The 24,469-nt window shown below is 42.6% G+C and overlaps 1 protein-coding gene and 1 pseudogene across 1 annotated transcript; both read left to right on the forward strand.

The window, feature by feature from the left end:
- Nucleotides 1-256: 256 nt before the first annotated feature.
- Ube2e3-ps1 (ubiquitin-conjugating enzyme E2E 3, pseudogene 1) lies at nt 257-856 on the forward strand (annotated as a pseudogene).
- A 12,229-nt stretch (nt 857-13,085) lies between these two features.
- On the forward strand, nt 13,086-13,490 carry Micos10l1 (mitochondrial contact site and cristae organizing system subunit 10 like 1). The gene has a single exon (XM_006240216.4). It carries the CDS (start codon nt 13,139-13,141, stop codon nt 13,367-13,369), a length of 231 nt encoding a protein of 76 aa, XP_006240278.1. The 5' UTR covers nt 13,086-13,138; the 3' UTR covers nt 13,370-13,490.
- Nucleotides 13,491-24,469: the final 10,979 nt, after the last annotated feature.

Consider the following 24,469-nt stretch of genomic DNA (forward strand, 5'->3'; position numbering starts at 1 on the left):
ATTCTGATGTAAAAGACTGTTCCTCCGCCGAGACTAAATGCAACTTTACTGCAGTATGAGAATAGGAGATTTGATTGCCAGTGTTTGGTGAGCAGCTGCATCTGAGCGGCTGGTGTCCCCTTGTGGCTGCCTGCTTGTCTCAGTCCTTTGCCTCAGATAAAATTTTAAGTGTCTCTCGTTATGCCAAGAATGGCTAGGTAAGCATATACCAGCATATAACCCGTTTGTAAGTTTTCCCAGAGATAACTTCACCAAGATGTCCAGTGATAGGCAAAGGTCGGATGATGAGAGCCCCAACACCAGTGGCAGTTCAGGTGCAGACCATCAAGACCCTGTGGCTGCAGAGCCTGAGGACCAGGAAGAAAACCTTCTGCCACCCAACAGAAGAAAGACACCTCTAGCAAAACAACTGCTAAGTTATCCACTAGTGCTAAAAGAATTCAGAAAGACCAAGCTGAGATCATCCTTGGTCTTCCTCCTTACAGCAGCGCTGGACCCAAAGGAGATAACGTTCATACTGGGTCCACCAGGTTCTGTGTATTAGGTGGTGGGGTTTTTCTGGATATAGCAATTTCTTCAGATTATCCATCTAAGCCACCAAAGGTTACCTTCCATACCAGAATCTATCACTGTAACATCAACAGTCAGGGAGTCCTATGCCTGGATGTTCTGAGAGACAACTGGAGTCATGCTTTGACTATTTCAAAGGTTTTGCTCTCTATCTGTCCCTTTTTGACAGACTGCAATCCTGCAGATTCTGGTTGGAAGCATAGCCACTCGGTATTTGACTAGCAGAGCAGAGCGTGACAGTATAGCCAGATGGTGGACCAAGAGATACGCAACACAATTCACATAATTGGTATGCAGTATGAAGAAGCAGAGGGTAAATGCTACCAAGAGTAGAACTTCATAGATTAGTAACGTTTAAAATGCCCACTTGCAAGTCTTTCTTCTTTGGAATATCAAAATGTATTTTGTGGTGTACTAAAGGACACTGGTCCTGAAGTCTACCAAATATTATAGTACATTTTATCCTAATTCATTATCTGTATGAAGTTATAAAACTAGCTGTTATTGTGATAGAATCGCAGCTCCCATCGGACAGACCACACCTGGCCAATACGGTCCCCTGTGGAAGAGGTTTATTGAGGAAGACAGAGACAAGGGGGGGGGGGAAGAGAGAGAGAAAAAAGAAAAAGAGGAGGGAGGCAGAAAGGGGGGGTCTGCCTTTTGTTTAAACTGTGACATAACTGCTCCCAGGAGAAGGTGGGAACTGAACCAAATGTATGCAGGAAATGTATGGTCGTTGCCATGACAACAGATGCAGATTCCCGTCGCCTGTCAGTGACATCACTGCTGGAGGCGAAAGCGGCTCCTGATATCAACAGCTGTAGATAACTAGGAATTATGTCATTTGTGTAAGCCCAGATCTATTTCTAAGTATGCAGTTCATGCTGTTGTAAAAATGTTTTACCTTTGTCAGTTTGTAGTAATGAGAGGATTTCCTTCTACCCTTTGTAACTCAGAGAGCATTGATGTGTATCATCTCAAATACAATAAACATGCTCCTGAAGGGAAAAAAAAAAAAAAAAAAAAAGAACGGCTAGGTAGTAGATGACTAGGTAGTGGATAATTAACGAGAGAAATTGTTGTCCTAAGGGGCCAAGAATAGACACCTGACTGGAAAATGGAAATTCCTTCTTGTCTCGGTGCCTGCGCTACAGAATCTGAGTTTGATGTGTGCATCATATCAACAGCATTTCTCTTGGACAGTTTTTGACTCCAAAAGGATTACATGTCCCAAGCCCGGCTCTACTGGTGAAGCTGAAGGTGCTATTCGAGAGAGTGGGCTATGGTGGCTCATACCTATAATAAAAGCATTTGGGAGGCTGAGGCAGGAGGATTCTGGAAAGTCTGAGGCCAGCCTGGCTACAGGGTGATACCTGTCTCAAAAACAAGCCAAACATTAAAACAGACATGAGAAAAGGCTAGGGCGTCGCCCTCCCCAGGGCTGACTGAGGCGTCCCATTTTGCTATCTAGCTTCCCTTCTGTCTTAGTGTTTGTGGAAAGTTTTAAAAACTTAGTTTTAATAACTAAGGTTCTGGGCTGGAGAGATGGCTCAGTGGTTAAGAACACTGACTGCTCTTCCAGAGGTCCTGAGTTCAATTCCCAGCAACCACATGGTGGCTCACAACCCTCTGTAGTGGGAATCTGATGCTCTTTTCTGGTGTTGTCTGAAGACAGTGATACTGTACTCACATACATTAAATAAATAAATAAATCTTAAAAAAACAAAAACAAAAAAACCTAAGGTTCCTCCAACAGTTCTCCCTTCTCCCTTTCTGAGCACACTGAAAACTCATCTAGTTAGTGACCACCCTTGTCTAGAAAGGTCTATTTGTTGGGCTGTTCAACCTAGTCATGTCCCTAATCTTTTCCTCTCTTCACCCTGGCCTCTGACAACAACCATCTGACACTGTTCTCTGTTGCTTTCAAGGTTGATTATGATCACCAGCAGACACAGCAGATCCCTGTGAGTTCAAGGCTACAGATGGGGTGTCAGGATAGCCAGGGCTACACAGAGAAACCCTGCCTCAAAACCCCAAAACATTACAAGCCCCCAAACAAAAACAAGAAACCCAAAACAAGCCCGACAACAACAAAAAACTCCTCGAGAAGAGGCTGCAGTCCTGGTGTTTTGTAAGGAGCATATGCAATGCTTAGAGCTCAGTGTCACCAAAGCAAACAAGGCATAACAAACCCATCTCCCACTTCCTCTGGGAGCTAAACCTCCTAGAACTTCTCCATTCAAATGGCTGGCAGAATAAGAGTGCTTAATAAGTCAGTCTGCTCTGAGTGTTATCAATGCTTTGAATAAAGTTTCAATCAATGGGCCTGCTTTAGCAAAGAAAATGGGGTTACTCGTTTGTGTGTGTGTGTGTGTGTGTGTGTGTGTGTGTGTGTTTTGGGGGGTGGGTGGGGTCCTGTCCTCATTAATGAAAGAATTTAACTTGAGGACAAACGTCTGAGGGAAAAACACCAGCACAGGAGAGCTGAAAACTCCATCACCCACCAAGAGGAGGGGGAGTAAGAATAAGTCACGCCTACAAAGTTAGCCATGGACATCAGAGAAGCAGAGTGAAAAGGAGGTGGAATGATCCCAGGCTCTTGTGTCCCACAGCACGGTACTGCACTGGGGACATGTAACTATAAACAGAATCACCTTGTTAAGAAAGAAAAGGTTCTCCTAAGAGTGGAAGTAAACTAGTGAAGTGAGGACAGAGTCTGAACGCATCCAGTGCATGAAGTGCAGCCCTATACACACTTATGTAGTCATCACCTCCCCTGTTTGTATCCCAAAGTCTTTCTCCAGGTCCACCACAAACACGCTCTGTTCATTAGATGAAACCCGGGTAAGAAAGAGCTGCTATGGTGTTCAGTCTTAGATTGAACTCTCTGAAGCCATATGCAAGGTAAATCATTCCCTACGTTGTTCACTTAGGTGAATATGTGCAAGTTTGTTATATGCATGCATGGAAAGGTGGAATCCTTTAACTTATGAGATCAATATGCACTATTAATATAAATGGCAGCCTCCTGTGTTTAACACACACAAAAAAAGCCAGCTGCAAGTGGATCACTTCTCTGAACACACGATAGAGGACACAAATCCACAAACAACTCCCTCGAATGTCCATGAGTCTAAGCCCAGTTAATAACTTTCTCTTTCTCTATCATTCTCTGCCAGGAATTGAACTGTCCCCCTCCCCCTTCATAAGTTAAACCTAACCTGGAGGTGTCTGCCTGTTGGAAAATCACACACATCAGAGAGAAGATTCTAACTAATAAGAAAGATAAAACACAATTTACAAGGAGGAAAAAAGAAACAACAGAAAAAAAAGTACAGGGCACTTGGGAAAAATGACTCCTGTTTGCACAATCTGGAGTCACAATCTTGGCGTAGAGCAACCCAACAAACCTGGCCAATGCAAAACCACAAACTAAAAAACATTTAAGAGGACTTTGGGGTTTTTTGTTTGTTTGTTTGTTTGTGTGTTTGTTTTATAACTCCATTGGGCAGTTCTTGAGCATGAACTTTGTAGATGGCAATGTCATGTCATGCCAAGAAATTGGACTTGGAGCTGGAGAGATGGCTCAGTGGTTAAGAACACTGACTGCTCTTCCAGAGGTCCTGAGTTCAAATCCCAGCAATCACATGGTGGCTCACAACCATCTGTAATGGGATCCGATGCCCTCTCCTGGTGTGTCTGAAGACAGCTACAGTGTACTCACATAAAATAAATAAATCTTTTAAGAAAGAAAGACAGACAGACAGAAAGAAAGAAAGAAATTGGACACATATCTTTTTAAAAGGATGTGTGACAAGATATGGCATCTCATATCTGAAATTTCAGTGCTCTGGAGGACAGAGCCTAAGGCCAGATTGCACATAGAGTCCCTAGATCACAACAGAACTACAGAGTACTGACAGTGGCTCATGAGTAAGGCACTTACCGCAGAAACCTGACATTCTGAGCTTGATTTTCAGAACCCGAGGAAAAATGGATGGGAAGAACCAGACGCACAAAATTGTCCTCTGTTCTCCACGTGTGTTGTTGTAAAATTATAAAAATAAATGCTTCCTTTTATCCCACACTAGGTCTGGCACTGCAGTGCAGCCAAGATAACTGGTAGATGTCTTCATCTCAGTCAGCAAAGCCTCTCACCCGCTCTGCTCCATCCCATATCACACTGCTGATGGCCTCTCTCTGAGCCTGACAGCAATCTCTCTACCCATCCAGTTCCCAAAGCAGGTTGCCACCATGCCAGACATATGCTTCCCAATTCCATGGCGGCCCAGTGTCTCCAGCCGCCACATACTCTCTTGAACTTAAATCACCACATGAAAGAACACACAACTCAATAACCTCTGATCCAATTGATAAGATATAATTGCCCACCTAGACATACAAAGCCTGTACACATCCATCCCTTAAGAATATTCATAACAACCTGTAAATGTGCAGAGAGGAATTTTAACATCCGCCTCCATGTTCTCTTGGCTGCCTCCCTCTTCGGTTCCAGTCTCCTCCCTAAAACTTTTCTCCCACCCATCCTTCCTTCTCATCCAATGACAGGCCTCATTCTGTCTTGTACCTGCCTTCACCTGTATGACATCATCCTACACATGCGTGCACCAAGGGATTCCAACTATGTTTGAACTAACACACACACATGTACAGGGACACACACACACACACACACACACACACACACACACAAAGTAGTACCACCACCAATAACACTAATAAATTCAAGAAAAATCATATCTATACGGAGGAAGAGATTGTGAATCTAGAATCTAGACCTGGCTTGTCAAAGACCCCTTCCTCCCCACAAGCCTAGTTGAAGTTCAGAGACCAAGGATACCTAATTCTAGTTACTCAACTGAACTTGCTAGTGTTGGGGAGAGTTTCTCTTTTCTTTGGGAAGATAGACTGGAATCAGTTTGTGGCTGAACAATCCCATAAAGAGGTGTGGTGGCTGTAATCTCAGCACTAGAGAAGGAGGATCAAAAGAATCAAAGTGAGGAGGAAGGAAGGGTACATATAAGAGAGCAAAGGCACCATGTTAAAAACAGAAACTGATGATAATCAGATGAAGGGAGAGACTTGGCTGCAGAGAAGTCTCTGGCATCTAAGATTTCTGTTGGTCCTATGGCCTATCTTCTACTGGATTTTTTAAGATTTATTTATTTATTTCATGTATGTGAGTACACTGTCGCTGTCTTCAGACACACCAGAAGTGGGCATCAGATCCTATTACAGCCACCATGTGGTTGCTGAGAATTGAACTCAGGACCTCTGGAAGAGCAGTCAGTGCTCTTAGTCACTGAGCCATCTCTCCAGCCCCATCTTCTACTCTTACAACTGACTATTCTTGATGTAACCTATTAAAGATGCTGTAAGACTGATTGGCTGATTAGAACTTCCTAACTGGGGAGAGTTGAAGGGTTGCAGTTACATAGCCAAATCATCACAGGTCTGATAATAGTCATTGTCCAACCTAACATCCCAGTGACTGTCAGCTAAATCCTTTTGGAATATATTAACAGAGCACTAGCTCCCACCAATCCCTAAGACTATCACAGATAGCATCTGTTGTGGTTTGAATAGGTATGGCCTCTATAGACTCATATGGTTAAATGCTTGACCCACAGGCAGTGAGTGGCTTTATAAGAAGTGTGGCCTTGTAGGAATAGGTGTGACCTTATTGGAGGAAGTGTGTCACTGCGAGCTTTGAGGTTTCAAAAGCTTCAAGCAAGGTCTAGCATCTGTCTGTCTGTTTGTTTTTGTTTTTGTTGTTTTGTTCCTGGTGCCTATAAATCAAGATGTTGAACTCTCAGCTCCTTCTTCAGCACCACATCTGCCTGCATACCACCATGCTTCCCGCCATGATACCGGACTAAACCTTTGATCTGTAAGCCACCTCCAATTAGTTTTCCTTTGTAAGAACTGCTGGTCATGCTGTCTCTCCACGGCAACAGGAAGCCCAGTGAAGACAGCACCTGAGAGAGATTTTTCCTGCCTTACCATGACTCACCCACCTAATGTTCCCACTAGCACAGTTGGAAATGCCCTGGCTTATAACTTTGTTGCGGTGCTATAAAACCTTCATGAGACCATTAACCACATAAGAACATGTTAACTGGGACAACCTGAGTCCATGTTCACAGGGTAATGGCCACTCACATTTGGTCCCAGAATAAACTATTGCTTATTCCCTTTAAAGGGGGAACTGGGTTTGTGTCTACGAAGTAAATTATTTTGGAGGGTGGGGAGGATTTCTGCGTCTTTGCTCAAGTTTAGTTGGATTGGATAGAATTTTCATCACGTGCAACCAAGACAACTACATGGCACCTACGGTGCCTTTTAACTTCATTTTATGGACGTCATGGCTGCGACTTTATTATTGTAACGTGGTTCAGTTGTGCTCTTATCCATTTGTGTCTCTTTTCTCTACCATAGAGGAGATGTTTGCACATTAAAGTGTGTATATATCATCTGATCCATCTTCGGGAAGAAATGATACTTCTTTATCGCAATTTCCCTTCTGGCTATGGCTTCGGTTTTCACTGTTCCCCTTAGAGCAAATTTCAAACCTTGTCTGTATGCACTGTCTGCCCACTTGGCCCCCTTTACTTTCTCTCAAGCTCTGTCAGTCAGATGCTTTCCTGAACCGTAGGAAGCACTCTTGACCTGTCAGCAGAGATCTCTCCTTGACACACTCACTAGTCAGGCAGGGGTCAGCCCACTTGCCTTCACGGTCAAGGTGTTTCTTCTGGCTCCTGTCCAGCCTCCATCACTGACTCCTCCTTTTCCTCAACTTTGAATGTGGGAGTGCCTAGGACTGATGTAGCCCTTGTCTCTTGCCCTTTTACCTGTTATATGCCCTAGTGATCTCTCCTTTGTCTGTCATCTACTCTGGTGTGTCCCGGGCTGAGCGGCCAGATCTGTCCTCACCTTGAGGCCCTACTAGTTTATAATATTCATTTCAAAAAACTCAAAATAGAACCCATGTGCCCTCCTCCTAAGCTTTTCCTGCCCTCATCTGCACAGGCCACAAACCTAAGAGGATGAGGAGTGGAAAGGTCCTTGTGGCCACAGAATTGGCAGTAAACATCAAGTTCCTGGGAAAACCTCATTACACAATCAGGGATCTAAAAAGGGCTAGACACCTCCTTAAGCTTATTTATAGCTCAGAACCTGTTCTGCTGTTCCCAAAAATGATCCCAACAAATCCTTCTCCACCCTTCCAAACTGTCCCTGATGGATGTCCTCAGAGTCCTGGGTAATTAGGGTGAGTAAGTTACCTCCAGCCAGAGCTAAGACTTTCCTTCCTTTCTTCCCACTGAAAAAGAAAGTAAGACCTGTCCCTAGGCTGGGGAGGGAGTCCTCCTCCCCCAACCCCTTCTCTTGGCTCCCTGTAGGCCTCTAACTTGAGTAGGGAAAAAGAGAGAATGGAGTTAGACAGGAAGACTGCTGTGGGACTGCCCTGAGGATCAGAACTGGGTGTCGTAGGACTCTGAAATTCCTTCGAACCAGGTGTCTTAAGTCAGTGTTCTATTGTTGTGAAGAGACAGCATGGCCACGACAACTCTCATAAAGGAAAGCATTTAACTGGGGCTGGCTTACAGTTTCAGAGGTTTAATCTATTGTCAGCATGGTGGCATGCAGGCAGGCATGCTGTTGGAGAGGAGCTGAGAATTCTACATCAGGATCCTGTAGGCAGCAAGAAGAGAAAGATACTGGGTCCAACTTGATCATTTAAAGACTTCAAAGCCCACCCTAGTGACACACTTCCTCCAACACAGCCACACCTCCAAATCCCTCTCAAGTAGTACCACTACATAATGACCAAGCATTCAGATGTTTGAGTCTATGAGCAGCATTCCTTTTCATCACCACAGGCAAACCTGTATCATAGAGACCTCCGCTTTGATCCATTCTGACTAGAGGTGCCACACAGCACCTCTAGTTAAGGTCTCAGGCCCTCCATGGGTTTAGAAATGACTCAAGCTGGACTATGGAAGGATTTCTGGTGGTTAAAATGAGTTTTCCTCAGGAACTTGTGAAACAGGTTTTCTATCCGCAAAAGGAGCCCTTCCCCCTCCCCAGAGCTACTAGTCCTCCTTAGAATTCTCATGCCCCTGGGCACTGCACTATCTCATACCCCACCACTCTGATGCTCTCTCTGGCACTCTCTCGCTTTGCTCTAGTTCAGTGCTTCTCAACCTTCCTAACACTGGCTGCCACCCTTTAATACAGTTCCTCATTATAAATACGGTAATAGTCAGTTAAAAGTATTAGTCAAATAAAAATAATCATCTCTTTAACTCTGATGACATTGGAGGAATAAAGAAAGGAGGAATAGTATGGCATTTACTAAGATATTTGTTATTAAGGGGAGAAACAGAAAGAAAAATAAAGTGAATAAAACTAGGGATAGTGTCAGAGCAGCAGGGAAAAAAATAAAGGAAAAAATAAAGGCGGTACAGGTAATAGAAGAGCTTTGTTGGTATTAGTGTAAGTAGAGTTTAAAGATTGTTAGTGCTGTAGAAACTTACAGTTAAGAAATTTAAGGGGGGGGGGGCTAAAGAGACAGCTCAGCAGGTAAGAGCACTGGATGCTCTTCTAAATAAACCCAGGTTCAAATCCTAGCACCTACAGGGCTATTTAGACCTGTCTGTGACTCCGGTTCCAGAGGATCTGATGCCCTCTTCTGGCTTCAGAAAACATTGCACACATATGGTGCACAGACACTGCAGGCAAAATTCATGCACATTAAGATAACCAAGGAACATGAAGAGTCTTCCCCTTCCTCTCTGCCTTGTGTGGTGTTATAAACATAGCATTTGCTACAACAGGCTTCGAAATAGCAGTTCGGGATCTCTGTTAAATAACTGAGCAAGTCCTGGCAAGCCCAGGCCTCAGAAGCTGACCCATCACCTGGCCTGAGGTAAGGACAATGGGTTAGCAGCAGTTTCCAGACTTCCCCAGCAACAGTTTCCAGACACCCCCCCCCCTTCCCCAAAATGGTTCTGGAATGTCCTTAGAGACAGAGATTAAAATAGAGGTCACCTACCCCTTCCCAGAATTCCACTAGTGTGCTTTAAATTCGGCCTTTGGGCTCACTTGAGTGTCTCTCTATCTGGGTAATGGGAGACCCTAGCATGCTGGACTTCTGCAGAATAAAACACTCTTTACGTTTTCATACTATTTTAGTCTGAGGCATCATTCTTTGGCAAATCATGAACCCTTCCTTACAGTTAGACCCTGCCTCATCTGCCACGGTTGGTGATTCCTGCAATGGTCTTCCATTGCCTTTCTAGTTGAAAGAAACATGGGGTCTGGTGTGTAAAGGGGTTTTTAAATGAACTCAGAAGGGAAGTGGAGGACATTCTACTGGGCTTTGAGAGAAAAACAGCAGGGCAGGCGAGTTGAGGGAAGTTGGAAGCTGGGTAAGACAAGGAGGAAAGTCCAGAATGAGAGATCAGGGAAGCAGGCAGACTTGAGTAATGAAGTGTGTTGTCAGCTGCATGGGGGCAGGGAGACAGTAGGGGTGTTTTCAGATAGCGAATGCAGAGTTGGCAAGCAGGCTTAGGATTTTAGCCAGTACCAGAGAAAGAAGCCAGCAGGAAGAAAAGGGAAAGGCCCCACTTTCTTTGTTGCTTAGGCTTAGTGGTATGAAGGCGAGGTCTTATGAGATATAAGTGTATCATATCTCATTAAAGGAAAACTTCCTCCTCCAATCTTACCAAGTCTCTGTGTATCTCAGTTCTTAGTGTTACAGCTTTTTGAAGGGTGTCTCCCTGGTCAGGTGACTGGCCGGCCTATTTTGATAAATTCTTATGGGCGGGGCCTTTAGATGTCTCTGACAGCTTAAAAGGAACAAGAGGCAAAAAAAGCGGGGTTGGGGGACTGGAATCCAACCTTTCAGCAGAGGGGACTGTGTTTATGGGTGCCCACAGCCATAGTGAAGATCTTCTCCCACAGAAAGTCCACCAGAGAAAGAGGAGAGCCGCCACCCCTAATAGGTAGGAATGAGTGCTGCACCAAGCTAAATTTCCCTCAGGCAGGGCCTCCCTTCAGGAAGTTGCCCTGCGAAGAAACCTGCTATCTCTACAGATAACAAGCAAGGTCAAGCAAGATTATCTGTGACCTTGTAGGAATCCTGCTTTTATGGGTGAGGCAGTCTATCAAGGCCATAGTATGTCTTTGTAATCTTAAATTCTTTGGTTTACAATGTCTTATCTCCCATGGGAGCTTGCGCCTTAGTATATAAAGAAGATACTCAATGTCGAACTCTGACCTCCTTTAGAAGGCAGTTTCTGGGGCTCAGAACTTAAAAGTGCTTGTTGCTCTTGCAGAGGATCCAGGTTCAATCCCCAGACCTCACACTGAGATTCACAACCATAGCTCCAAGTTCAGAGGATTCCATGCCTTCCTCCTGACCTATGTGAGCACCAAGCACACACATGACGTGCATACACACAGGCGGGCTAAACGCTCATATATAGAATTAATAAATACTTCTTAAGTTCAAAGAGTTTCAAAGTGCCTAATGAAACAAGGCTTGAGCCCTTTAACAGATATTTAAATTAAGTTTATTAAGAAAAGATGGTACTATTAATGGCTTTTTTACCTGCATTTGTAACTGTTGGAGATTCATTGTGATACACATGTTCTCTGTGCTTCACGTTTGGCTTCCTTGGATTTTCGTTTGGAACATAATTATTTTTTTTTTTTTTTGGTTCTTTTTTTTCGGAGCTGGGGACCGAACCCAGGGCCTTGCGCTTCCTAGGCAAGCGCTCTACCACTGAGCTAAATCCCCAACCCCGGAACATAATTATTTTATTAAAACAAGAGATATGTCTTCTTTAAAAACAAAGTTAAAAGTAAAGAGCTAAATTATAGATATAAAATGTCTTTTTTGAGAAGCTTATAAACAAAGGTTATGCTTTCAGATGACAAAGGATCTTGTAAAATGAGACTTTGCTCTAAAGACGGGCCAGCAAGATAGCTCAGTAAAGATGTTTGCTACCAGGCCTGATCCCCAGAATCCTCCAGAAGGAAGGAGAAAAACAAGGTGACTTATGACCTCCACACACGTGCCGTGACATGTGTGCACATGTACAGACACATACACGTGCATAATCACATACATACAGTAAATAAAAGTAATGAAAAGATTTGAAACTGTGTCCTAAGGTAAAAGATTGTTCCAAAGAAAAGCAGAAAAGGACCAAACTTCAAAGGACTTTATGACACATACTAATGTGTGACATACACACACTGCAGTGCGTCATAAAAAGACATAAAAAGCTAAAATCTAAAGATGACATCATGGCTATGACTAAAGCATCTATACTTAAAGCCCACAAACCCAGTAATATTAAAATTTAACATCCTGAGGTAGAAAAGATCCCTGAATAATACTATCACAAAACTGACTTTGAAAAACCAAAACTTTTTGGTCTATCTTTTCACAGAAGGAACCATTTAAAACGGATTAGATTGTGTTCGAATGCTAGGCTTGTATGTGTGATGACTGGGGTAAAGCCCCCACTCACAGGCTAGCCATTACTTTGACACCAGGCTTCTCTCAAAGTCTGATGATACCAGCAGATTCCAGAGACCCCCATGTGGCCAAAGGGGAGGCCGTCTCTGACAAGTTGTCCTCTAACCTCCGTGTGTGTCATACATGTGTACCGTCCCACGCGTGCTAAATAAATAAATAAATGCTAAGTTACGTAATAATCATGAAACTTCTTGTGGACAAAGACATAAACCTATCTGTAACATTTGGCCTATTATACAAAACTTTCTTTGAGTCACTGATCCCCAAGTCCTCTAGATTGGTGGTTAATTAAACAAAGCTACATTTGTCAAAACTGGCTAAAGCTTTCAACTTAGTCAGCCTAGTTCTTCTTACTAAGAGCTCTCCCTTTCGGAAAAACAAATGCTGGGTAAAAATTAAATCAAAAATCTATGAGCATCTCTGTTAAAGGGAGACACACACACTCTTGATGAACTTTAAATCTAAGGTTCCAAATTAGTTCTGAGGAAAGAACACAGAGGGCTCTGAGGAAAGCAAGAACTATAGAAATAGGAGCTAAAGTCAGATGTTCATTCACAGAGGAAACACACCCCACTTGAAACTCCCTTCTCCTGGCAGGGAAAGAACCCTAGCAGTTATTTCTAACTACTTCCTGATCTGTAAAGCTTCAAGAGGTAAACTCTTGGACTTCCATTCCTCATCTTAAGATGGTGCCAGCTTCTCCCGAAGACTCACCCATGTGAACTTCAAGGAAGCTGGGTAACATTGGTCTTCTAGTCAGCAGCAAGTGAGTCCTCCCCAGATACCTGAACTCAAACCTCTCTGAGCACATTCCCACCAACTCCCACTTTTATATTTCTTAAAACATTTTATAGCTTAGAGATTTTGAAAATCATTAAAGATATTTGGAATTTTATTTGGTATATTTGCTATTTGCTAGTTATAAAAACAACCCCAGACCATCAGTCGGAGCGCGGGGGCCGGCGGTGAGGAGCGCTGGAGCTGCCGGTAGGGAACATGTCGGAGTCCGAGCCGGGCAGAAAGTGGGTCCGATGTATGGCCGACGCGGTAGTGAAGCTAGGTACTGGTTTTGGATTAGGAATTGTTTTCTCCCTCACCTTCTTTAAGAGAAGAATGTGGCCATTAGCCTTTGCTTCTGGCGTGGGACTGGGGATGGCCTACTCCAACTGTCAGCATGACTTTCAGGCTCCATATCTTCTACATGGAAAATATGTCAAAGAGCAGTGACTTATGCTGAGAACATCCCAGCGGGAGGAAAGAGAAGCCGCGTTTATTCCTCAGGAATACTGGCAGTGCCCTGGAGTGCGCTGACGTCCTGTGACAGTGCCATCAGCAACGCTTTCAACTCCAGCAATGTTACTGGGGCTTACCAATTAGATCACCATGTTTTTCTTGATATGAAAAGTGTTTATGTATTTGAAACCAAGTCTGTTGCTTTTGTATCATCTCTTTGGAAATTGTAAGGAGGTCTTAAATAAATGAAAAACAGGAAGCCCCCCCCCCAAAAAAAAAGAAAGAAAAAAAACCAACCCCAATCTTGGCTTCAGAGACTCTAAGAAGGAAAATGCCATTGTGTTCCTAATGTGACAATTTGCTTTCCAGATCTCTCACTTACTTAACTCAGTTCTTCGTGTTTAAGAAAAGTAACATATTTTCACTACCATGTAAAAGACTTTTTCCATTGCTAGAGAATATTTGGATTTTTAAAAATCCAGTTTTTAAACAGATAGTGACTTAATGTTAAATCTTCTAAAAGGAACTCCAGTGCCAGCTCAGGGAAGGTGTTGGGGTTGGTCTGGGGGCACACCGATTTTAAATCCAAACTTCTACATCCTAAAACAAGTACATTTCTTCCTACTAATAGAAAGGAAACAATGTTACTGGGGCTTACCTATTAGATCACCATGTTTTTCTTGATATGAAAAGTGTTCCAATATAACAAGTGAAGAGCTATAGAACAAAAAATACTACAGCATACTGAGACTTCTGACTCCTTTAAAATGTCTTTAATTCCCCTGATTCTTATTAGAACCACCCAAAATTTTGAGTTAACTTCTGAACAAATGATAGCAGCAAAACACCTAAACTTACAAGCCCAATGAGCATCCAGCTACAGTAACATCCATGGACAATTGGAACACGAGAGAGTGTTTCTTGATTAAGTGAGTATTTAAGATATCCTATGCTCCCGTCCGCTAGCATTTTTTAAAAATAAAATAATAATCATATTTTGCCAATGCAAAGTAAGCGGATAGTATTTACTAGTAACTTCTTTTGGTGTTCCGTGTCCCTTTCTTACTATAAAATGAGAAATAAGACTTGGTTGTGCCTACAAAATTATGGGAGTTTAATTCTTACACCTCTTATTTCTAGCCCTACCACTAATAATATTTGATACTTGGCAAAGGTCAACTCTGTTAAAAGAAAATTTAATGAATCGCTATGTCATTATTTAATTTCTTCTGTATTGCGGCTGTCTGTTTATCTTTCCAAACTAACTAAAGAGAGTAATTTCTTTTTTTCTTTTTAAAGATTTATTTATTTATTTATTTATTTATTTATTTATTTATTTATTTATTTTATGTATATATGTGTGTAGCTCTCTTCAGACACACCAGAAGAGGGTATCAGATCTCATTACAGATGGTTATGAGCCACCACGTGGTTGCTGGGAATTGAACTCAGGACCTCTGGAACAGTCTGTGTTCTTAACCACTGAGCCATCTCTCCAGCCGAGAGAGCAATTTCAAATGCCCCAATTATCAAACAAAGCATTCCATGGAGTACAAGTAACTCTAATCACTTTGGGAAACAGAGTCAACTTAGTTAAAAATATGCTGGCTGATTAAAACGTGTCTCCCTCATCTATCGCCTTCACTTCTTCCGACCATGCTGCATTACTAATTATTCTAACTTTAGGCATTATATGTCATCTGTAAATGTTATGACAAATGGAGAGGGGGGAAAAATAAAATTCATATCACGATGACGGATATGTTACAAATGTCCCAGAGATTTCTTCTTTTATGGATTTACCAACTATTTATCTCTCCTGAAAACTACTTCCTGCCTATTTATCTATGTCAGACTCTAGACCCGAGCCTTCCTGGCACTGTGGGACATAAGGTGATTTTTGTTATATGTGTGCACAGACTGTGGTGCTGGCCTGTAGGAGCAACTGGGGAGTGACATTCCCAGTAACAAGGACATGGCTATTTTAAATGTTCTATAAGGCTGATTGGCTAACTAAAATTTCAGTAATTGTAGAAAGCTGCTATGTTACAGGTTGGGAACCAAATTTTCTATTGTTGTTCTTGTCTCCATAGCAACCATTTATTTCCCTCCTCAATGTTTGACCTAACATCTTCCTGACTGCCAGGTCTGATGACTAGCCTTTTTGAAATGTAGACCTGTAACAGAGGTGTCCCTGCTTTGTTGTAACCTGACTATCTGATGTTTCTGCCAACATAAAGAGAAGGGGAGGGGGAAGCCTGATTTGTAACATTCTTTGTTACTATAAAAACAGTGAAACTGTTACCACATTGAAACACAGTGTTCAGGATAATCTGATTCTGTTTCCCAGTCACTTACAGTGGGCTCCACAGTAAACTGCCTTATTCTCTTTGAAGTGAGAGCTATGCCTCTACATGGACAGTGATGTCTGGTTTCAACATTTAAAACAGAGCAGTCTCAGGTTGAGTGTAGGAGAGCTACTCCCAGACTCATTGTGAACTCTGTGGACGGTACTGAACTCTACACATCATAGAAACAGGATAAACCTCCACGTTGTCACTTAAAGGAAACACACCAGGGCTTCCCTTTGTACCTTAATTTCCTGTGCCACTAATCTTGCGCTTTGTCATCATTATTGAGCAAAATAAGGTTTTCACTTCTTCGCTTGCTTGACCAACGGATTGCTTGTGGTGATGTTGGAATGGCACCTGGAGCAAATGCTCTAGCACTGAGCACTAAGCTATGCTCTTAGTCTTAGATTTTACTTTCTTTCGTTGAGATAGAGTCCTGCTGTGTGGCCTGAACCAGTCATAAATTTGAAATCTTCTGCGTCATGCTTCCTAAATACTGAGAATAGATGCACGACCAGTAACGTGGGTGACTTGAACATAAGTACTGCAGTACTGTGACACTTGACCTCATAACCCAGACTGAACGCAGAAGGCATGGTAGCATATACACCACGAAAACACTAGACAAAGGGACAGACTCTGCTGCAGGCTAGGGGGAGCTGGACAGCATGAATCTTATCATACTATTCGGAGTGATATGAAATTTGAAATGTATGCACTGGTGCCAGACTGTGGACGCAGCTCAGCCATATTGAATTTCCTTAGCTTGCACAGAGTCCGGGCTTTTATTCCCACCATCTCAATAAGTTAAAAAAATAAAATAAAATAAAAATAAATTATGAATTGCTTATTTGTGATGCTTTCCTTTTAATATTTTCTTTCTTGTTTTGTTTTTCAAGACAAGGTTTATTGTGTATCCCTGATGTATCAGAGCTCACTCTGTAGAATAGGCTGGTTCAAACTCACAGAGATCTACAGGTCTCTGCCTCCCAAGTGCTGCAATTAAAGACGTGTGCCATCACGGCTCAGTATCTGTTTAATATTTTCAATCTCAGTTGACTGTGGGTGATTGAAAGCAAAGAAAGCGAGCGTCTTTCCAAAGTGAGCTGCTACCATCCTGGTCCCACTGACTAAGGAGGGCTCTGCTAATTATTTTATTAACAATCCTTTGCACATGGTGAATGGCTTCTCTCTCAGTTCCTCAAGGTTCTTTAACTTTTGTCTTTTCATGTTGAGATATGGCCCCCGGGGCTGACCTCAAAATTCATATGTAATCCAGGCTGGCTTTGAACTTACAGTTTTCTTGCCTCCACTTCCCAAGTTGTGAATTACGAGCATTCGCCACCATGCCCAGTAAATAGCTGAAGATCCAGCCCAGTATCTCACATACTATGCATACAATGTCAATGCTATGTGTATAGGTATGATGTTGCATTGCTTAGGGAGTAATGCCATGAAGTGTGGCGGGGACCAAAATGCATGCCCAATATTAGCACAATTTTTAAAAAGAATTTTGTCCATCCACAGCTAATGGACTCCACAGTTGTGAAATCCACAAGTGTCAAGTGCCAGCTACACTGACTATGAAGTTCTTTATAGAAACAGTTCTGTGTAACAGTAAAAGCCAAAGCGCTCCTGACTTGGGGAAGAAGCTAGAACTAGGAGCCCTACCGACGTCTAACACACTAGAAAGCAAACGGTGCAGACATCCAAAGCAATGGTATACATCAAAAACATCTTACACTGCTCTTTAAAGCTAACTTCTTAGTTGGATAAAGGTAGAGGGTCCGGGAAGGCCAGGGTCGGTGTATTTCCTTGTATGGCTCATACCCTGGCCCCGTTTGTTTTCTGGAAAGCCTCGCCAAGGATTTGGAGTAGTTAACTCTGCAGTGAGAATGGTCAGTGGGCTTTGGGTATGGTCCCCTTAAGCGTCTCCAGGAGATCTTTTTACAGCATTATTTTAGTTAGCATTCTCTTTTGTAGCTAACCTTAATCTGCGCCAAATGCATCATTTCTTAGCGAGAAAGAAGAGGCTCCGAGAGCACAAAGGATTTTCTGGTGGCCACAGTGCTAAGTGAGGAAGACGAAAAACACTAAAAAGGAGGTCCAGACTTCTGGTCTGGGCTGTGGAACTAGTATTTAATTTGTTTCAAAGGTAAATTGTGACAACCTGATTACATCGATCGTGCGTTGCTATGACTTGTTGCCCTTGAGATTCTCCCATCTAGTTGATTGCCCAACAATTTTTTTTTCTTTCTTTTTTTTTTTTTTTAGCTTTTTTTTTTTTTTTTTTTATTAACTTGAGTATTTCTTATATACATTTCGAGTGTTATTCCCTTTCCCGGTTTCCGGGCAAACATCCCCCTCCCCCCTCCCCTTCCTTATGGGTGTTCCCCTCCCAACCCTCCCCCCATTACCGCCCTCCCCCCATAGACTAGTTCACTGGGGGTTCAGTCTTAGCAGGACCCAGGGCTTCCCCTTCCACTGGTGCTCTTACTAGGATATTCATTGCTACCTATGGGGTCAGAGTCCAGGGTCAGTCCATGTATATTCTTTAGGTAGTGGCTTAGTCCCTGGAAGCTCTGGTTGCTTAATTGCCCAACAATTTACATCAAGAAAAAGCTTTCATTACTAAACTTGCATTTACTATTGGGGGCGTTAAAGAACAAGTCAGCACTGCCCTCTACTGGTTGGCTTGAAGGTCTAAGGAAACAAATAGAATTTTTTGATAATGTTTCTTAATTTCAGTGTCACAAAATAGTGTTCTCCTCTGCTGTTCAGCTGCTTAAATAAATAAATAAATAAATAAATAAATAAATAAATAAATAAAACAATTGTTTCTGTTGTTGTTCTTTAAGAGAATCTTTGGCTTTCTGGTTTCCAGGATTACAGCTTTGAAAGGCTTCAAATGTGTTAATGAAGGAGAGAGACAGAAAGACAGATGAGACCTGACAAAAAAAAAGAGAACGCGATGGGAAGGAATGTCCCCTTAAGTGGGGCTGTTTTTCTGCTTTGGCAACGTCAAAAATAAGCTCAATAAACCTCTCCTTGTGACATCAGCAGCTGTCGTGCTGACTGTGTCGCTCACTGGCGCATGGGGTAAACGTTTTTCACTTCTGAAGACAGAATTTCAGCTGTTAGCTCTACTACCCTGACTGACTTCCCTGCAGGGCCAGCATTATGCTTCTCTGAAGGCAGATTAAACTGTAGCTGGATGGGAGTCAGCAGGCCACCTGTTACACCCGCTGTGGTAACAGCATCACAACAGACTGAAGTCCGGTTAAAAGTTTGACTTTCCAATGCAAGAAAAATAAACAGCACTAAAAGAGACTACTGTGTACATCTTAAAAAGAAAAAAATAAATAAATTATGTACTATAAATTACTGTGCCACAAACACCTAGATGTGGTTTTCAAATCTTTCATTTATTCCTTAGCAATGTTGTGCATGTATACAATGTATCTTGATCATATCTTCCTCCAATTCCCCTCCCATTCCCCCCAAACACCCCACCATATGCCCCTGGAATACTGGCTGATCTTGTTAGCTTGCTCTTGTGCAGAGAACTAGATCTGCTGCAAGGTTGCAGGGGAGGCTGTCATGCCATGTCCAGCAAGCTGCACTTCACAGTACCCGTCTTCAACCCCTGGCTCTTTTTTTTTTTTTTTTAAGATTTATTTATTTATTATATATAAGTACACTGTAGCTGTCTTTAGACACACCAGAAGAGGGCATCAGATCTCATTACAGATGGTTGTGAGCCACCATGTGGTTGCTGGGATTTGAACTCAGGACCTCTGGAAGAGCAGTCAGTGCTCTTAACCGCTGAGCCATCTCCTCAGCCCCAACCCCTGGCTCTTACATTCTTTCTGCCCCCACTTCCTCAACGCTCCCAGAGCCTCATGGGGGTTGATATAAATGTCCCACTTTGAGCTGAGCATTCAGGAATCACTAATCCTAAGCACTCTGATGAGTTCTGAGTGTCTTGCGTTGTCTGCAAAAAGTTGCCTCTCAGGCTAAGGCGGAGGGCAGCACTAACCTATGAATAAAAACATAAATGTTTAGAACATAGTTTGATGGTGTGTCCATTTAGGGAAAAAAAAAAACAGCTGTAGTAGTTTTGCCCCAGGGCCTGTGGTCTCCTGAACTGTGGTCTTTTGAGCAAGTTTAGAGTAGCAGGTGTGAAGTCCTTCCTGTGAAACAAGCCTCAAATCCAACCAGAAAGTAACTGGTTACAAAGTAGTTGGTTACACCTAACCTCTGGGCTCTGATAGTATCCGTAGACATACTAGATAGTTTTATAAGACAAACTTACATTGAGTAAGCCTTCTTTTCTGGGTTCAATGCTCTCAAGCTAGACTTGGCACCCCCACTCTATCATCTCCCCTTGATCCTGGGAAGAACATGTGCTTTGGTACCTTTAGTATAACCTTCTTACCTAAGAAGTAGAAACAAAAGAATGAGATTTGTATCATGTTGGGAAATTTAAGTGAAATAGAATGTCTACTTTCCTTAACATGGATCTAGCATACAGCAGAACATTGTTTTCTCTGTCATGAGGTTCCTGTGGTGATATGGGTGCTAGATAACTGAGTGATATCATTTCTGAGTAACAAACCTACAAGTCTCTCCTTCTACACCTTACTCCTTAACTACTGCCACCATCATTCACCTAGGTGTTCAAACCAGAAACAAGAACATCAACCATTCCTCAGCACACCACCTACATGCTTCCAAGACTCCTACCTTGTCCTCAGAACTCAGGTCCAGTAGTGCCTTCTCTTCTGGAAGGAACTAGCTTTCTTGGATCCTCTCAGGTTACGCTCTTATTCAGCTTGCATGTTCTCAAGCAACCGAGAACTAGCCGTACTGTGGAATGATGGCTTGTTGAGAGAGAGACAGAGAGAGAGAGAGAGAGAGAGAGAGAGAGAGAGAGAGGCTGAGCTATGGGCATGAGTGATGAGTGAAGTATACAGTATTTTGATTTTTACCTCTAAGTCCTCACATTGTACCAACTACATTAAGATGCTGAAAAACATTGATAGACTAAATGAAAAGATGGATAGTTGGGTAGATACTTATTTTATTTTATGGTGTGCATATGGATATTTAGCCTCCATGTAAGTCTGTGTGCCACATGAAATGCCTGGTGCCCAAGGAGGCCAGAGGACAACATCAGATTCCCTAGAACTAGTATTATAGACAGTTCTGAGGTGCCATGTAGGAGCTGGGAATTAAACCTAGGACCTCTGAAAAAGGATCCAGTGCTCTTAACCCCCTATATCAGAATATCTAAGACACTGATTTTACTCCCCTCCTCAAGGACCAGGAGCCAGTTGAACAGTACAATTAAGAGAAGAGTGAAGAAAAGTCCTCATGGACTGGGTGACAAGAATCAAGCTTCTTCTTTCTTCCCTCACCTTGAGATTCCTAAACTCTGAAACTTAAGTTTTTCTGAGCAGAGTCACCTTTACACTGAGGAATAACTATGTGTCTCACGGTTGTAGAGAAATTTTAACCCAGCAGCATAACTACTCTGGCTGAAATATAGACAACACCTTTAATCCCAAACAATGTAGGTAAGGTTAGTTTGTAGAAGGAAGCAGCCATGTTTGAAAGTAACATCTAATTGGAGAAGAAAGTGACAAATCAGAGAAAGACTTGACAGAATAAGTCAGAGGTAGAATATGCCCAGCTCTCACAAGAACAGACAGGCAAGGGGGGCTACTTAAGGACAGTGCAGGAAGAGTTGGGTGCTGCTCAGTTCAGTCGAGTCGGTTGCAAATCGGTGCAGTGAGCGCAGTGCAGTTAAGTTCCTGCAGTTCCGTGCAGGTCAGCAGAGACAGCTGAAGCCAGAGAATAGGAAGGAACCAGAAGATTAGAACAAATTGCCAGAGTTAGTCTGAGGCCAAGCAGAGCCTTTCGGTGAGATGCTGAGAGAAGCCTGATTGAATCGGTCAGTTTGGAGAGAAATTTGAGCCAGAAGAGCTGAGTTGAACCAACCAGCAACAGTTCAGAAAGAACTAGTAAGGGCGAGCTTATTCGGCAGTGAGCCTCCGAGATGAGAATTACATCAGGCACGTAAAGTGACTATTACACGCACTTAGTCTGCTCCAGAGACTTACAGTTAGGCTGTGCCCCACGTGTATTTACTCCCACATAAGGGAACTAAGAAACTATGTTTATTATACAGGTAGTTCTGAAGTGAAACATGTCTAGCTTAGTGTGGGTTGCTTCCTACACAGATCTGCTAAATGCCAGAAACAGAGTCTATCCACCATCGGTCCCGATAACTATCGGTACCTCCAGACATTACCAGTTGTTCCCTGAGAGCCAAAGTTACTCTTGAGACCCGTGAGCGCCATGGTCTCTGAACAATGTTTTATATACACTTCTGACTTTGACCGCTCTTGTGTGCAAAAAAACAAAGCAAAACAAACAAACAAAACCACATTTAAAAAGATCATATACTTGTGTTTGTGTGCCTGTATGTGTGAGCACATGGATGCCAGTGGTTAAGGTGCCAGAAGAGGTCATTGGGTTCCTTGTGTCCGGAGCTGAGTCACAAGCATTTGTGAGCCACTCAGCGTGGGTGCTGGGAACTAAATACAGACTTTCGGGTGTATGAAGAGCTGTATCTCTTCTTTCTTTCTCTTCTTTTTCTTCTTCTTTCTCCTCCTCTTTCTCCTTCTGGAGAAGAAATAAAAGTAGAGTTTTAGGCAAGCTAGGGAAATGCTCTGATATGGGTGCTATATTCCCAGCCATGTTTCTCATATTTTAAAGATTTAGTAGCTTCCTAGGTGTCTTAATTAGAAAGGTTTAATAGCTCTTCTCATCAGAAGGATGTCAAAACATTGCTTTCCAATCTCAACTAACACATACTGATTCTCAGACTACTTAAGATATTCTGGGTGGATTATGATACTGTAGTTTTCAGGTGGTGATCCAGTATCAACAATGAGCCCTTTCTTTGGCCACCAGCAGAAAAATGTGGGCGTGGACATAATAGAGCAATTGTACAGCCGGGAATGGTAACAAGGTCACATCCCTCACAGAGAAGGTCATGCTACCTTCACAACTCAGGCCAAGAAAATTCCCATGATTCTAAACCACAAAAAACGACTTCACATTCCACAAAATACGTCAGTCTCCTTCTCCAATATCCCACCCTACTCTCTTCTCTATGCAAATGACCAAAAATGATATTTCCTTCACAGGCCACAAAGCTCATGCATCTGCCTCCAGGACAAATTCAACCTTTCGTTTGTAAAATTAAAGTTCTTCTCCGATCAACATCAAAATCTCCAATTCATAAAAGAACACAGACACCAGGAGTCTCTGTAGCTTGTCTAATGTGACACAAAGCACATAGAGGAATAGAGTTTTCCAAGCGTCTTCCTTCTTGTTCCCCTGTAGATGTTAGAAAGGCCAGCTTCTGGGGTGGGCTGCTACTATTAAGTTGTTCTCTTTTCTTGCTCACATTTTCCAACACGTAAGTTTTCAAAGGGTGGTAAGAGACTCCTGCCCTGCTTCTGTAGAGGAAGCAATGTTCACTAGCCCATGACCTCAGGGACCCTCTGCTCTAACCTCTCTATACCTGTTTTTTTCATTGACCCAGCAGAAATAGAAATGCCTACTCTATGAAGAACAAATGCCTGTCATGCTTAGTAATTAATATTTATAACATGTATCTAGTGCATAGCAAGTACTAGAAAGAAGTATTTGTGAGATCAAAAAAAAAATCATAAAATCAGTGTGGAATATGAGACCTTTGCCCCATTTTATGAGCATGCAGAGCCTTAGAGGAATGAATAGAGAAAGGGCCTTTGTCTTTGCTGCACTCTTTCCCATCTCTCCATCTCTGCTCTGTTCACTTCCATCTCTCCGCCTTACTTTTCTTTCCCTGCATCCACTTTGAAACCTTTGGTGTGTGTTCATATGTGGATGGTATTTATTTGATTATGTTTTCTTTGATCTTCAGAATTCCACACACGAATACAATGAAGTGTGGTCACATCCACTCCACATGTCTCTTTCTAGGTTCTATCAGGACAAAAACAACAGCTGGTGATGCGCCCTAGACACCAAGTTAAGCCTCCTCCCCGAGTGGCGTTTGACTTTTCTCTGCAGACTCTGAAAGGCTGAAAAGACACCAGAATTTAAGGAAGGGACTCTCCAACCCTGTGCCTTTGGTAGGTTGAATTCTCCAATGTCCCTTCATAGTCTGCAGAGTGCAAAGAACAATATGGTGAACAAAATAGCTCATACCTTTGAGTTGAAAAAAAATATAATTCAAAACCTAAGCAGCGCCTGATGTTTTCAGTCTAACAGATGCGAGTTGTGACACTGTCTAGAAACACATCATTGTGGGGCTGGAGAGATGGCTCAGCGGTTAGGTGCACTGGCTGCTCTTCCCAGAGGACTCGGTTTCAATTCCCAGTACCCACAGGGCAGCTCGCATCCGTAATTCCAGGGGCTCTGACAGCAAAACGCCTCTGCACATAAAAAATAGATAGATAGATAGATAGATAGATAGATAGATAGATAGATAGATAACACAGACAGACAGACCAATAAGGGGAGAGAGAGAGAGAGAGAGAGAATATGAGTCTTTGAAAGCCCCAGTTATGAGCAGACTTAATTCCCAGATTTAAATTTTTTTTTATTCTGAACAACTTCAACAATAACAACAATAACAACAAAGCAAGCAAGATGTAGTGTAGTTCTTAATACTGGTTGTTTT

The sequence above is a fragment of the Rattus norvegicus genome, chromosome 6 (assembly GCF_036323735.1).
Source record: "Rattus norvegicus strain BN/NHsdMcwi chromosome 6, GRCr8, whole genome shotgun sequence".
NCBI classification, from domain to species: domain Eukaryota; kingdom Metazoa; phylum Chordata; class Mammalia; order Rodentia; family Muridae; genus Rattus; species Rattus norvegicus.

Excerpts from the sequence above, each read along its gene's own strand:
- Micos10l1 (XM_006240216.4), top strand. The coding sequence starts at position 13,139 with ATGTCGGAGTCCGAGCCGGGCAGAAAGTGGGTCCGATGTATGGCCGAC.